At 64.1% G+C, this 15390-nt stretch overlaps 1 protein-coding gene across 20 annotated transcripts in view; it reads left to right on the plus strand.

Annotated features, from left to right (window-relative positions):
* The window catches only part of KIF1A (kinesin family member 1A), a 71662-nt gene that overhangs the window by 40779 nt on the left and 15493 nt on the right, over positions 1-15390 (plus strand). For 11 of the 20 annotated variants that reach the window (XM_088021998.1, XM_088021989.1, XM_088022006.1 and 8 more), the window contains 11 exons: positions 2461-2579; positions 4773-4858; positions 5746-5884; positions 6079-6250; positions 6380-6470; positions 7483-7601; positions 8580-8635; positions 8768-8876; positions 9450-9516; positions 9602-9686; positions 11897-12002. In XM_088021998.1, coding sequence (XP_087878124.1) covers positions 2461-2579; positions 4773-4858; positions 5746-5884; positions 6079-6250; positions 6380-6470; positions 7483-7601; positions 8580-8635; positions 8768-8876; positions 9450-9516; positions 9602-9686; positions 11897-12002 — 1149 coding nt within the window. Of the gene's footprint in view, positions 1-2460; positions 2580-4772; positions 4859-5745; positions 5885-6078; positions 6251-6379; positions 6471-7482; positions 7602-8579; positions 8636-8767; positions 8877-9449; positions 9517-9601; positions 9687-11896; positions 12003-14502; positions 14530-15390 lie in introns of all 20 variants that reach the window. The other 9 variants (XM_088021999.1, XM_088022000.1, XM_088022001.1 and 6 more) reach the window with 1 other exon arrangement.

Consider the following 15390-nt stretch of genomic DNA (forward strand, 5'->3'; position numbering starts at 1 on the left):
AAGGGGGCAGAGCAGCGTCTGGGCCTGTTCTGCAGCCTGAGTCCTGGGCTTCCTCCACTTCCCCTTCTGGACCTCAAGGCCTTGCTCCTTTCATGGCTGCCCCCCTCACACATCCCCAATTTCAAGCAAAGGCCCTTGGCCAGGATGACGGAGTCCCAGGGAGGGCAGGCCACCATCGTCCCCATCCCGAGGTGGGTGCTGGCGAGGCCCACCAGCCAGCCCTGGCCAGTCCCTGTCAGCGGGGTGTCCTATGCTGCTGCAGCAAGGGGCTTCTGCTCCCTGAGCCTCAGATTCCTTTTGTGACCAGGGCCAGGGCTGGCTTCTGCCGGCCACTGCCGTACCTCATCTTGGTGGGTGGTCAGGGGCAGCAGAGCCCCCACCCCTGTCCTAGTCAATCCATCAACACAGCTGCCCTTCGGTGAGTTCCCAAAAAGGACAGTGAGTTCCCTTGGAACCGTCTTCCTCTGGGGTATTCCCAGAGAGGGCACTTTGCTGGGGAGGAGAGGGGCTCCAGGAAGCCACCAGGGGCTAACACTCAGGGTGACACTCAGCCCCTTAGGGTAGCACAACCTTTCCCTCTAGCTGGCGCCTGTCTTGGTCTGGGGGTTGCCCAGGAAGCAAGAGATGGTTGGCAGACACAGACCCATGGTTGAGTCAGACAAACAGATGGCCATGGGGAGTTATGTGATGTGGGGGCTGGGAGCAGAGAGCGCCTGGGGTGTCCCGGGACAGAGGGTGGCTGGACGGTGGGCTTGGCCAGCACTGAGGGTGTGTGGAAGTCTGGCTGGAGCCCCAAGCCGCCTCTGGCTGCTGTGGGGGCCGTGGGGGAAGCAGAGGGGTGGCTGGCTCTCCGCAGAGACATTTGGGGTAGAACCAATGCATCTGAGACAAGAGCCAGATGGTGCTCAGGTTTCTGACCTTCTGTGGGTGGAGGGCCAGTGGGAGTGGAGGTGAGGGGGCACCAGGGCCTGGAATTTGGGTCCTTGGGGAATGGCCCGCCCCATGACTACAGTTGTAGGGGGTCCTCTGGGAGCTCAGGTGTGGGGCGAGGCCAGTGGCTCAGCCTGGGTGGTATCTGACCTCTGAGCAAGCGGAGCGGGGCAGGGGGGTGGGGTGACATCTCTCTCCCTTCTCCTCCCAGCTCCACCCTGGGTCATGCACCCCGGGGCCAGCACCCACCTGGCCCGCAGACTGCGACCTCCCCTCCCCCACCTCCCCTTCACCACCACCCCCCACGGTGGCTCTTGCTTCTGGACCTCCGTGGTTCTCCCTGGCGGAGGCTCTGGGCCTCCCGCCACCCACCTGTGCACCTGCTCCCGCACGCCTCCTACCTTTCTGTGTCCAAATCCTGCCCCTCCTTTCCCAAGCTGGATCCCTGCCCGGGCACCCCCAGCTGCCCCAAGATCCTCCCGGGAGCTCAGGGCTGTTGAAGCCTGCGCCCCTGGGTTCCAGCAGCAGCTGTTTGTCGCTCTGTGCCTGGAAGGGAGGGCAACGTGGGGGGCAGGCCGTGCGCTGCAGGATGGTCAGAGCGGCAGGTTCTCACCAAGGCCGGGCTCACGTGAGCCCGCCCGTGTTCCTGTGCCAGGAGTCCTCCTGGGAAGGGCGCCCTGAGCAGGGAGCAAGTGCGCCCCACATCCGCCTGCCCGCCTGGCTGGGTGGCCCGGGTCTTCAGGGTCCTCTTGGTCCTCCTGGCTGTCCTCTGCACGCTGGCTAGCTCAGGGAGTTGGGCAGACTCCTGGGTGACGCGGCCACCACCCAGCCTGCCCTGCCACTCGCCGGGTGTACAGCTGAGCCGCTCGGATGGGAAGGGCCCTGGGCACGCAGTGGGTGGCCGACGGAGGCTCACCAGGCAGTGCTGTGCAGTCTAGGGGTTCCTTAGGGCTCTGCTCAGCCAACTTCCCTGGCCCTGAGCTGGGGGTGGTGCCCCGTCGGCCGACACTGTGAGCCCGCTGTGTTCCTAGACGGGTCTGAGAAGGAATTGAGATGTGTTCTGCCACAGGAGCCGTCCATGGGGCCCTGAGGTCCAGGGTCACTGGGAAAGGGGCGGGAGGCCGAGGGACTGCCAGGCATCAGTGCCAGTGTGAGGTCAGAGCTCGGCGTGGCCGGGTCCCCAGGTCCTCCTCCTCCTTGAAGCAGGCTGAAACCTCCCTCCTCAGCTCTCAGACAGTGGGTATGGCCCCGCGGGCTCTGCCCTGTGCCAGCCCCACTCCGCACTTCCTCTCTGCCCGCCCTGCGCACGCCCTCCTCCTCCTCTGCCCCCTGCCTCCTCCTGTCTCCTCTGCAGCCCAGGGACCGCCCCCCAACCCTCCCCCACCCCAGCACAGCCCCCCACCCGTCCCGCCTGCTCGCTGCCCTCGCTCTGCTTCGCAGTGTCGTGTCGTGAGCCCGGGCCGTGCTGCCGCCAGTGCCGTTGCCAGCACGCTGCGGGGAGGCCCTGACCTCGGCTTCTGCACCCCCCAGGGCCTTCGTGTACCTGAGCAACCTGCTGTACCCCGTGCCCCTGGTGCACCGCGTGGCCGTCGTCAGCGAGAAGGGAGAGGTGAAGGGCTTCCTCCGCGTGGCCGTCCAGGCCACCTCAGGTGCGTGTGGGGCGGCCCAGGGTGGGAAGTCCCCTTGGCACCACGCCATGGCCAGCATGTCGCTGGCCTCTGTTTCTCCGGCCCCCCAGCTGGCACGCTGGCTGCCGGCGCCCAGGAGGGCACTCCAGGAGAAGCCCCTGCTGCCCAGCTCCAGGCTCCGTCCTTCCAGACTCTCCCGGGTCGGGTCTGCCAGGGGGTGGGCCCCCCGACACTGTGCAGGCTGAGCCCAGGGTTGCCTGAGCCCACTGTAGCTCAGGGGCCCCCTCCCTCCCATCAGGCAGCCCAGGTGGACCCAGACCCCAGCCGAGTGCAGAGTGGTGCTCTCTCCTAGCGCCCTGCCATCTTGGAGCCCAGCACAGGTGCACAGACCCCAGGCCCCCCCTCCAACAGCTCTCAGAGCCTCCCTCCAGACTCCCCAGTGTGCCCCTCCTTCAGACCCCTCGGCCCCTCTGGAGCTGGCCTTTCCCCCCAGAGGCTGCGCACCCTCCCTCCACCGTTGGCCTGCAGAACAAGCCCCCTGGCTGCAGAGGTGGACACCCTCTTGCTGCTGAGCCCCCTCTGCCCTGGCCAGGGTCCCAGGACAGGAAAGCCACAGAATGAATGCCTTTGAGACTGGGTGTGCTTCCCTGTAAATGGCATCCCATGTGAAGCTTGCCACCCAACAGGCATGTTGAAAGGTCATTCCAGAGCACAGCTGTGAACACCCTTATCTGACTAGGAAGCGGCAGGCCCGAGGGCCTGTGCTCGCACGCTCTAGCAGCCATTACTGCCTTCTTGGCCCTCGGGCCCCTGCGCCTCCACCGTGGCCTCGCTCCGTCTCCTCCCCATGGCCTTGGCAGCCCGGACACCCTGGGGAGTCCACTGCAGAGTGTCTCCCAGACAAGGTGGGGCCGGGCTGCTCGGAGCACGAGCATCCCACCGGTGAGGCCTTGTGCCACCCTACCCCACCTGGATGGCCCAACCACTAAAGGGGCTCTGGTTGTACTTCTGGGACCCTTTTGCCAAATTCTCACTGGCCCTCAATTTCCAGGTGATCTTTATGGTGCGTCCCAGTCATGTCGCTGTGGTGCCGAGACCCCCGGGATCCTGAGTGGGGGAAGGACAGAGGACAGGGATGCTAGGGACATCTCGTGCCACCCTCATTGCTCATGGGCGACGCTGTCCCTGTGACCTTGGGGGAGCTCTGTCCCCCTGAGCTCTTGGCCCTTTGTGACCAGGCTGAGCCTCGGAGCTGGTCCCACTGAGTGGCCTGCTTTGTAGGCGGATGCGGTCTGTACTTGGACACACTTGACACTCCCTGTCTAATGCTATGGTGGAGAAGCTGCAACTTCAAAAAGCTCCAGTGGTCACAGAAGTCCCACCTGCCCTGCGAGTGTCCGCTTGTTGGACCCCTGAGCACCGAGCTCTGTGGTACTCGGGTCCTGGGCCAGCCCCGGGCCCTTGAATGGCTGGGGTCGAGAACACAGCAGGGTTTGTCCCCACTAGGGTCTCCAGAAGAGGAGGTTGGAGCCCCTGGAGGGTCCTAGAGGCCTCCCAGGGTGGGGTGTAGCCAGAGTGACTGGAGTCAGGGTTGGGGAGGGGACAGAAGCCAGGTCTGGCGGGGGGGTGTCCCTGGGGCAGCAGGACAAGGGGTGGGAAGCAATGGGAAACCACAGGACTCTGTAAAGGGAGGGGAGTGGGGGGGTGGGGTGCAGGCATGGGAGCTGAGTGAGGGGTGCTTGGGGGCTGTTGAGGGTCCAGATGGAAGATGGTGCAGGCCTGCAAGGGTGGAGGCAGAGGGACAGCTGTGATTCTGGGGGTGAAGCCAGGAGGACCCTGTGATGTGGGCTCTGCCCAGTGAGACTCTGCTGGAGCATCTAAGTCTGGGGATGGGGGCGGTGGCCAGGACTCAATGGAGGGGCAGGGGTCATAGTTTGGTTTTGAGATGTGGAGTCTGTGGCCCCATCAGGGCCGGCCATGCTGAGGAGGTGGCCCTTCTTGGGCCCCGAGCGGCACAGGCTGGTGGTCTGAGTGCCCGGGACGGCGCCCTGGGTGTTCTGGAGCTGCGGTTGGCAGTGCTGGGGATCCCCTGTCCCGGGTCAGAGCCTGTCCCAGTTCCTGTGCCTTGCCCCTGCCTGGCGGCTCAGACTGGCTCTGCCAAAGCCTCCTGGGGAACAAGCCGGGCCCTGACCGTCGGCTCTGTTCCCGTTTCAGCTGATGAAGAGGCCCCTGACTATGGCTCCGGTGTCCGACAGTCAGGAACCGCCAGAATCTCCTTCGACGACCAGCATTTTGAAAAGGTACACGCAAGCGTTGGCCTGGCCACCCAACACCAATGACCCCCCTCCAGCCCGACCCCAGGGGCCAGCTGTGCTGAGGGCCCGGGCATACCCGCCAGGCTCGGGACCTGCCCTGTAGGCCCTGGGCCCTCCTGGGGTTCGTTCCTCTCTTCCCAGGCCCCAGGCCCTGTGGCTTGCCCGGTCTCTCACTATCTGACTTGTCCTGTGACCCAAGGGGTCCGTCTGTCTCCTCACCACGGCCTCCCCTGGGTCTGTCCCTGCTTTTTCCCCACGTGGCCCTTGGCTGCATGCACCCCCAGACGCCAGGATGCCTCCACCCACCCACCCAGCTCCCCTTCTCTTGGGCTCGCTCTCCTGGACACTGTGTTTCCATCTTTGCCCTTCCCTGACGCCCCAGTGAGAGCTAGAGGGGCCCCTCCTCACAGTCCCAATGCCATTAGGTGCTGGGCTGGCCCTGCTCTGGTGCCAGAGGACGAGGTGCCACCCCTGCTCGGTCCTCACTCAAAGGAGACAGTGCTTTCCGCCTGTGCTCCCCTTTCTGCTCTCAGGCAGAGAGAGGGGGAGGGGGAGGGTCCTGCCCGGTGCCCCCATCCTGGGCTTAGCTCACAAGAGGCTCCTCCCCTCTCCTTCTTAAGGCTCCTTCTTACCCCATCCCCACCAGGCCCCCATCACCCCACCTGAGCCGTTTCCCACCTTCCCCTCTGCAGCCGACTCCGGCCACAGCAGCATAGGAAACTGAGGCCAAGGGAGGTGGGTGCCCATCTAGGCAGGGGCAGGTCTGGAACGCAGGCCCGCCAAGGCCATGGCCTGGCTCCGGGGTCCTCAGTGGGCTGTCGCGGCCTCGCCCTGAGCCAGCACCTTCTGACTCTGGCCCCCAACCCACTCAGTTCCAGTCTGAGTCCTGCCCGGTGGTGGGGATGTCCCGCTCTGGGACCTCCCAGGAAGAGCTTCGTATCGTGGAAGGTCAGGGCCAGGGTGCGGATGCCGGGCCCTCAGCTGACGAGGTCAACAACAACACTTGCTCAGGTGGGTGGCCACACCTGCCCCACCGCAGTCCACAGAGGGCCTGTCCCCTCTTGGCTCAGCCCCGACTCCCAGGGTCCCCCAGGGAGGCCGTAAGACGTTTCCGGGGGAGGAGGCTGTGTGGACTCCTCGCCTGACCCTGGGCTCTAGGCCCTTTAGAGGTCCTGCCACGTTGCTCCACCCTTGGCTCCCAGCAGCCGTGCCTCCAGAAGGCCTCCTCCTGGACAGCCCCGAGAAAGCCCCCCTGGACGGGCCCCTGGACGCTGCCCTGGACCATCTGCGCCTGGGCAGCACCTTCACCTTCCGGGTGACCGTCCTGCAGGCATCCAGCATCTCCGCTGAATACGCCGACATCTTCTGCCAGTTCAAGTGAGCCCCAGCGCCCCGTGCGGCTGCAGAACAGCGGGCGGGCGCTTAGCAGTGTGGGCACCCCTGCCTGTCTGCAGGTCCCCACCCCATGGCCCCTATGCCCAGCGAGCATCTCCTCTCCCTTTACAGCTTCATCCATCGCCATGACGAGGCCTTCTCCACGGAGCCCCTCAAGAACACGGGGAGGGGCCCCCCACTTGGCTTCTACCATGTCCAGAACGTACGTCCTGAGAGCTCCCCCTCCCCCCCGGGGCTCTGACTTCATAGAGCTGTCCGAAAGCTGAGCCCAGCTGCAGTCATCGTGCATCATATCTTCTCCCCATTCTGAGCCCAGCCGTGAACTGGGCAGGGCCTGGGTGTGAGGGCACGGGGCCTCGGGTGCCAGGTGGGGGCGTGTAGGCTGTTACTGGGCAGTGGGGGCCTCGGTGGGCTTACGCCTAGGGCTGGGGGCACCCTCGGGCAGATGTGAACACAAGATGTCTGGGGTGCCCAGCGTGGCGCTGGCCAGTATTGGGGAAGAAGCAGAGAGGCAGGGCACACAGAGGGCCCCGGGATACCCAGGCACAGTCCGGAGAGGTCAGGGAAGCCCCAGGCAGGGCCGTGTCCCCAGCCAGGCTGTCAGGAGAGCAGGGGCTTTGGAGTAGAGTCGCTCCGTGAGGCGGGAGAACAGGGCTAGCCAGCTGGCGGCCATCACTTGGCCGTAATGATAGCCTCCAGGTGGCAGGACCTCGAGTGCCCGCCGAGGAGTGTAAAACAGACCCTGGGCAGTGTGGCTTGTGGGTGTGTGGCCTGAACAGTCCCTGATGCCCTCGTTCTAACTTGGGATTACCTCTATAAAGACCCTCTCTCTGAATACGGGTCCTGGGCGTTAGAACTGCAACATAGGAATGGGGGTGGGGGGGCACAATTCAACCCACACCTCTCGGTGAGTGGGCAAGGGCCCAGGAGGGGTCACAGCAGGCCACAGAGGTGCCCCCTGCCCTTTGTCCCCTCTCGAGCTTGGTGTTCTGAAAGGGCACTCTCGGGGGTCTGGCCCCTGGCTGTGGGACGGGAGGGGAGGCGTGGCTGGAAGGACCAGGGAGGAGCATCACCTCTTCGTGGGCAGAGGTCGGGCCCAGTCAGGGTCTCCAATCCAGTTCTCCGGGGAGGCTGAGCACTCACCTCTGCAACCCTCCTTTCCCTCTCCTGTGGCGGGTGGCCTCACCCTCCTGCCTGCGCTCCTCAACCACCAGATTGCGGTGGAGGTGACCAAGTCCTTCATTGAGTACATCAAGAGCCAGCCCATCGTGTTCGAGGTCTTTGGCCACTACCAGCAGCACCCGTTCCCACCCCTCTGCAAGGATGTGCTCAGGTCAGCAGCCCTGGGTCGGGGTCGGGGGGAGGTCGGAGGGCCCTTCTCAGACCTTCTGATGCAGGCCCCTGCTGCCCTCCAGGGTGCGGGCCCTCTCCCCCTCCCTGCCAGCGAAGCCACCCTGCTCCAGACAGGCCTCCCGATGCCCACCTTCCCCATGGACGGGGTGGCCGGTCACCCAGGGTCAGCAGGACCCAGAGCAAGTCAGAGACGTCCCTCCAGGACTGAGCCGCGAGTTTCTTAAAGAGTATTGCTGTCTGGACCTTGACCTCGGCATCTGTGGGCTGAGTCTTAGGGCCAGGGAAGCAGGGGCTGGGTGGGGGGATGGCCAGGGTGGCACAGTGCCCATGGAGAATGCCACCCTAGGGGCCCACCTATCCTGGTCTCCTGGAGTCCTTGGACCCCAGGCAGAGTGAGGGAACATCCTTCCATCTCCCTCATCCCCTGTGACTTCCCAGGGGCTCTGTGGGTGAGCTGGGTGTCCCCTCTGCCGTTCCCACCCCCAACATGGCGCAGGGAGAACCGCAGAGAGGCTTCTCAGGCAGCGGGAGTCTCTTGCCACCTCCATCCCCCTCTCAGCCGTCCTACAGGACCCGGAGCTACGTGGGGCGTCCAGGGTGTTGGAGAAAGGGAAAGGCCATGAGGGCATCTGGCCCCATGAGACTCGTCTGTCCTTGGGGTGCCAAGGGAGGCTCTGTCCTGGAAGCCCCTGGACGGAGAACCAGAGTCTGACCTCGCCCAGTTCTCGTGGGTTCGTGGGGCCGCCCCAGCAGGGTCTGGGCTCCCCAGGGGCCTCCTCCCCTGTCCAGGCTGGTGAGGGCCTGAGCCTGGGGCCTTTCCTGGGCCCTGGGAGGCAGGGAGGCAGACAAGGGCTTGGAGCAGACAGCGCCTTGAGCTCCCCCCGCAGCCCCGGGCCTTGGCTCCAGCTCCAGCTCAGGGTCCCGGAGACCCCACCTGCAGCCACCTCTCTCTCCACAGCCCCCTGAGGCCCTCGCGCCGCCACTTCCCAAGGGTCATGCCGCTGTCCAAGCCAGGTACCTGAGGCTCTCCTGAGTCCACCCCTGGGGGAGCGAGGTGCCCGTGCTGCCCTGATGCATCCCGCCCCTGCCGGGACGTGGCAGACATGGCTTCCCACCAATGGGTGCCTCTCTCCTGTCGTCCCCCAGTGCCCGCCACCAAGCTCAGCACGCTAGCGCGGCCCTGCCCCGGGCCCTGCCACTGCAAGTACGACCTGCTGGTCTACTTCGAGATCTGTGAGCTGGAGGCCAATGGCGAGTGAGTCCCCATGCCTGCTGGGGACAGGGATCCCCAAGGGCCCTGGGGGTGGTCGAGGTGTCGCACGCTGTGTCTCCTTGCCCAACTGACTGGCCTCCGGGGACTGGAGCGCCTCCTCTCCGCCACAGGGAGGGGATGCTTTCCCTGTTCTCACCATGCAGCTCCTCTGGGCACAGGGGTGTGGGGGGGGCGCAGGGGTGTAGGGGTGCAAGGGTGTGGGGGGGTGCAGGGGTGTGGGAGGGTGCAGAAGTGTGGGGGAGCGCAGGGGTGTGTGGGGGTGGCTCAGGAGTGTGGGGTGCAGGGGTGTGTGGCAGGTGGCACAGGGGTGTGGGGGTGCAGGGGTATGGGGGTCTTGGGTGTGCATGGGCGGCAGGGGTGTGTGGGGGCGCAGGGGTGTGGGGGCACACGGGTGTGGGGGGCACGGGTGTGGGGGAGCGCAGGGGTGTGGGTGTGCGCAGGGGTGGGGGGTGCAGGGGTGTGTGTGTGTGGGCGCACGGGGGTGTGGGGAGAGCGCAGGGGTGTGGGGGGGAGTGCAGGGGTGTGGGGCTAGCCTCTTCCATCTCTCTCTTGCAGTTACATTCCTGCAGTGGTGGACCACCGCGGGGGGATGCCGTGCATGGGGACCTTCCTGCTCCACCAGGTGCGAGGCGCTCCCTGCCCCTGCCCGCTCCCCACTCTGGGGCCCTCAGGCCATCTGAGCACATCCTCTTTCCTGGTGCTGGCAGGGCATCCAGAGACGGATTACCGTGACCCTGCTGCATGAGACAGGCAGCCACATCCGCTGGAAGGAAGTTCGAGAGCTGGTCGTGGGTGAGTGAGATGGGTGGGGGCTGCCTTAGGGGCTGGGGCTGGGCTGGCAGGAAGACCATGGACCCCACCCACTCCACCAACTCCCTGTCCCGGCCAGATGCCTGAGTTTAACCCCAGTTCTGCTCCTGTTGCTGTGTGACTTTGGCCAAGTCATGGAACCTCTCCGTGCCTCAGGCCCTCCCCTGGAGAGGGAAGCTTGGGCTAGGGTGATGATGCCCAGTCTCTGTTGAACCGCCGTGCTGGCGTCCCATGCTGGCACAAACAGCACAGATGGGTCCTGCCACAGACCTGCAGGCCTGAGGCTGAGGGCGCACTCCCTCTGAAGCCTGTAGGGGGCAGCCCTTCCTTGCCTCTTCCTGCTGCTGCTGGTTTGTGGGGACTCTCTGGTGCTCCTCGGGTGGGGACCCATCATGTGGCCTCTTCTTAGGAGGACCTGGATTAGGGCCCCCCTACTCCAGCGTGACCTCATCTCAGCTAATGACATCTGCCAAGACCCTAGCCCAAATAAAGTCACGTGCTGAGGTCCCGAAGGCTAGCACCACAACACATCCTTTTTGGGGGGGAGGGGACGACACACGGTTCAGCTCGTAGCGGTCACCACAGACCAGACGTTTTCCTTCAACGACATCACACTCCGAACTCTGGTGTTTCTTTTGCCAAGCTGTAAAAGTTCGTCTTCCCAGCTTCCATTCAAGCGCATGGACAACTCTCCGCCCCTCCCCTGCCCTGGAGCTGATGGATCCTTCTGGAAGCCCCTTCCCGGGCCTTTCTGTGGCCGGGAGGGGAGCCCCTGTGGGGTGCTGTCCCTGGGGCTCATAGGGGGGCCCTGAGGGTACAGTCACAGGGATGCCACCAGGAGACTCATCGTGCTGGGCCCCAAAGTGCAGGACTGTGGACCCCTGAGCTTCTGGGGGCCCAAGACAAGTGCTTTTATTTTAGACATTGTATTTTCACACAAATCGTAAAAGGCTGGAGCAAGCTAGCAAATCCTCATCTTAGATGCTGTTTAGGGCAAGTTATGGAATCGACTTAAAAAGATGAAGCACGTACCCAGCCGACGCACGGACCAAATGCAGACAGGAGTGTTTGTCCCATGTGTGGGCAGAGGAGAGGTGTTGTTGAAAGGAGGTGGGGAGATGCTGGTGTGAACTCCAGGCCCCACTGCCTCTCTGGGCCTCCTAAACCAAACAGGCCTGCGAGGGGACGTCTCTGCCTGACGGGGGCTCCCGGGCATCGCGTTTGCCAGCGGAGCACCTGGCCACACCGAACGGGCAGCGCGCGCTGCTGACGCACATACCCCAGGGGCCGAGGAGGGCTGAGGCTGGCACTGTAGCGAGTGTTCTCGTTACAGCTGAGCTGCAGGGCACTCAGCTATGGGGGACACACCCTGGGAGCACTTTGGGGGGAGCCTACACCTGCCTTCTCCTAGAACCCAAATGTTGCAAGAAGTTCCCAGGAGGTGGGGCAGGCAGCTCCAGCGTGCGTGGACACAGGATCCTGGCCCGATGCTGGGCTCTGCCTCACCTCTGCGTATGGGGAACGGGAGGCCAGTGCTTCCCGTACGGCTTCATGGAGAAAACTTAGTGTGTGTTTCTTCCTTGAAGAAGCGGAGTGCTGCGGTCTCTAACACCACCAGGCGAGAAACGATGCACAAAGCCCCCAGCAGGATTCCGGACTCACTGCGGTCATGGCGCCTTCCCCAGACAGGAGCCGCCACCCCAGGAGGGGGCGTCTTAGGGGGCTCGGCTGGAAGTGTGCCCTGCAGAGAGATTTATGGCACAGATGGTCCTTCCCTCCTTCCTTCCTTCCCTCCTTCCTTCCTTCCCCCTTCCTTCTAGTATAAAGAGAAGAGGGAACATTTCTCCTTATCCTGCTAAGATTTCTTTTCCCAACAAGGGCTTGTGCGTTCTAGGCTGGGTGGTTAGAACCTATCACTTGGGTGCAAGAGAGATGGACATTGAGAGAGTTATTTATGGCTGAGAAACTAGAAACTGAGATTGCAGGAGGAACGATGCCAGGGTGGTCCGCTGAGTGCTGACACCCGGGCTGGCAGAGACGCTACCACGGCCTCCCTGCCTGGTACTCTTGTGGCCACGTGGGGAGTCGGTGCCCTGATGTGGCCTCACTGTTCCGGAGCTCCAGCCCAGGCAGGGACCCAGCACCTCCGCCTGTCCTCCTGGGGGGTGACCGCACTGTGGTCTTTCCTGTAGGTCGGATCCGAAACACACCAGAAACTGATGAGTCCCTGATCGACCCCAACATCTTGTCTCTCAACATCCTGTCCTCCGATTACATCCACCCGGCCCAGGACGACCGGTGAGTCCCCTCCGGGCGGCAGTAGGTTCTGTTCCCAGCTCCCTGAAGACAGGGTCCAGGTCAGGACCTGGGCTGTGTCCTCAGCCCGCCATGCCCGTAGGCCACCTGGCTTTGTAAGGTCTAGGATGTGTCTAGCCTCAAAACTTTCAGGCCTGCCTTTCTGACACCTCCAGGAGGGGTGCCAGGAGGGGAGGCTCATGGCCTCCAGGTTCCTTGGTGTGTTTGTCTGCATGTTGTCCCATCACTGGCTCACACATTCATCCAGCCTGTTCATTTGGTCACCTGGCCGAGGGGCAGTGGGAGTTGAGGATGGATGAGCTGGGTTCTGTCCTCAGGAGTTTCGGGGGGGACAGCAGGGGTGGTGGGCAGACAAGCAGGCCCGAATGTCCCCAGCCACACTGCTGTGGGTGGTCTGGGCCTCGGGCTGGGGGTCCTCGAGGAGGTTCCGGGGCACACGGGTCAGCGGTTCAGCCTCCAGGGTGGAGGTGTGCCCTCTAGGCACTGCTTGGCACGTGTTCCTTGTCCCGGGGCTGCTCCTTGTCCAGCTTGCAGTTAATGTCCAAGACCTGGCAGCCGGGGCAGTCCCAGCTCCACCGCACCTGGGCAGTGGGCAGGGTGTGCAAGCCCCCCGGGGATGCCCTCGCCGCCCCTGACAAACCAGCCTTGCTGGGGTTTGCGGGGGGTGGGGGTGGGGTGTGAGGGGTGGCATCTGGGGACTGACGGGGGGTGGGCAGCTCGTAACTGCCGAGAGCTGCCCTCTTGGTGGGGACGTGGGCTTGGCTGTGTCTGAGATGCTGCACTCCAGGGCCTTGAGGAAATGACGAGAGTGTTCCAGGGTCCTGGACGGCTCTCCCAAGGGCAGACGTGGTCTGGAGGCAGACGCTGAGAGCTGACCCTTGGAGCTCACACTCTGGTTGTCTTCACGGGTTCCTGTGGCAGTGTGTGCAGGAAAAAACATTTTTGAGGGCTGGGTGTGCTTGGAGGGCACCGGGGGACCCCGCATTTGCAAGGAAAGCTAAGATCCATAAGGGTCAAGGGTCCTGGGGCGCCAGGTCCTGTCCTGACTCGTGGGCCCCCGCGGAGCCTGGCTTTGTCGTGGACACCCTGAGGGGTAGGCTCTAAGGGAAGCACGCCCCCGTGTGGGCAGCTGGGGGGCCAGCAGTCAGAGACCCCCAGAGGGGCAGCTGTGACTCTGGTCCCAGCCCTGCCCAGAAACCTTCCAGAGGAATGGCCCCTGCACTCATGTCCCGGGGAGGGAGGAGTTGGGGTGCAGCATGCCGGGAGGTGTCTCGCGTGGTGTCGCTATGATGAGCAGGCTGGGGTTCCACCTGGCAGAGTGGGGAGCTGGGGGCACCGTGGGGTGAGCCAGCTCAGGGGCTCCTCTGACCACGAGAGTGCATCAGAGGAGGCCTGGCACCCACCCACGTGGGAGCTGCCCGCAGGGATGTGTGGGGACTGGGACCCCAGAGCGGAGGGTGGCCCCGGGAGCGATGTGCCCTGCTGAGTGAGCTCAGCACTCCCCCTGCCTCAGACCCTTCCTTCGCCCCGGCAACTTCTAGATTCTTGGGGCAGCAAGGGAGTGGGGGGCAAAACCCCAGTGAGTGGGGGTGGGTATTTTCCTTCCGAACTTCCTGCCCCATGTGGTCTCCCTACACGGAGGACCGTGTCTCTGAGTCTTCCCTTTGTCCCACCAGCCCAGCTGCTGGGGAGACCTACAGGGGCCTTGGCTCTGCGCTGAGTCCCGGGTAGCTTAGGAGGCTCTGGCCCCTGGCTGGACCTCGGGTCAGCAAGGCTTTGGCTAAGCAGGTCCACCCCTGTTCCAAGAGGCCTGAGGCCCCATCACTGACGGGACTTTGGTTCTTCTTCCTGGGGATTGTGGGAAGTGAGGGTGGCCACAGGGCAGCTCTGGAGTCAGTCGGCCCTTTGTCTGAGGTCAAGGCTGCCCTGGGCCAAGGGTAGGGGAAGGCCCGTCCGTGGGGCAGGACCATAGACCTTGCCCATAGCTGCTTTGGCCTCAGGCTTGGCTCCCACCCATGCTGGTACAGCCCCAGGACAGCTCCGACCCCCCCCCAGCCTTGCCCCAGGAAAATCTTGGGGACCCTCCCCGCCTAGTGGCCCCAGGCAGATGCCACTCTGCGGCCTGGCAGGCCAAGCCAGCAGGCTCCCCCTCCCCAGGACCTTCCTCTTCCTGGACCCTGGCTGATGTCCTGGGAGCCCTGTAATGGGCTGCTTGGGTGGGCCCTTCTCTCCCCAGAGACCCCGGGCCTGGCTTGGGCTGAGGGCTGCAAGCCGCCCACACGCTTTGCCACGGCCTCACTTCCTCCTGCTCCAAGGCCCCGTGCTTCGTGGCCTCCCCAGCTCAGAGTGGGGCTGTGGCCGCAGGCAGCTTCTCTCCGCACTGCCCCTCCCCTCGCTGCCCCTGCCCCGCCGCCCCGCTACCCCGCCGCCCCGCCCCCTGCCCCGCCGCCTTCACTAACCTGTAATTGTTTGTGTTTTGCAGGCAGTTTCTTGATTCGGACATGCCTAGGTATCACTTGTGCCCCGTGGTTTTATTTCGGCCTTTCTCCTTCCCCAGTCCCACAGCCCTGACTTTAATTTCAGCTTTTTGGATTTCTTCTACACCCGCTCCCCATTCCCTCCTGTTTCTCCATCTTCTTCAGTTTTATTTCCTTGGAATACTTCTTTTATTTTATTTTTTGGTTGTTGCTGCTTCCTCTCCCACCCCCACCCTTCCCTCTTGGCTGAGCCCCTTCTGCCCGTACTCTTGATTTTGGCTGCTCTGGTAGTTTCCCACCCTCCGGAGACACTGGCTGGCCTCCCGCTCCCGCCCCGAGCCTCGCCCGCCCCGCGCTGACCCCGTCCCCGCCCGAGCGGGAGCATGCAGACTGGCCGGCCAGGCTGCCTTTGGCTGCACCAGCCCCACTCCCTGTAAAGGTGAAAGAGAAGAGAGGGAGGGAGGGGCTGCGGTGGCCCCAGGACGGGAGGCAGACAAGAACCAGCCGTGCCAGGGGGCCTCCATGCTCTGCGCCTTCCAGCCCTGAGCGTCAGCCCCTCGCCTGGCCGGGTTGGGGGTTCCAGCTGTGTGCTCTTGGCTTTGGGCACCACACACCCTTTATGGAAGTAGGTGGGCAGTGAAGTTGTGAAGGGCCCAGTAGGTCTCTGGGCTCACTGGTGTAGTCCCAGGTCCAAGCCCCCAGAGGCAGGGGCTGCTGGGCAGGGGACCGCCTCCCCGACTTGAGTGGGGCCCCTGTTCGTGCCTGCTGGTTGCAAGGGTCAGTGAGGCCCCGGGTGTGGACAGCCTCAAAGTGCCTAATCAAGATCGTCGGTGAGACTCTGTTCTGAGCAGAGGGTCAGGGTCATCTCCTGGGTCTGGTGGATTGTGGTCAGA

Source organism: Eumetopias jubatus, unplaced genomic scaffold, assembly GCF_037043125.1.
Source record: "Eumetopias jubatus isolate StellerSeaLion01/CBP00866 unplaced genomic scaffold, mEumJub1_p1.0 scaffold_3, whole genome shotgun sequence".
Classification (NCBI taxonomy): domain Eukaryota; kingdom Metazoa; phylum Chordata; class Mammalia; order Carnivora; family Otariidae; genus Eumetopias; species Eumetopias jubatus.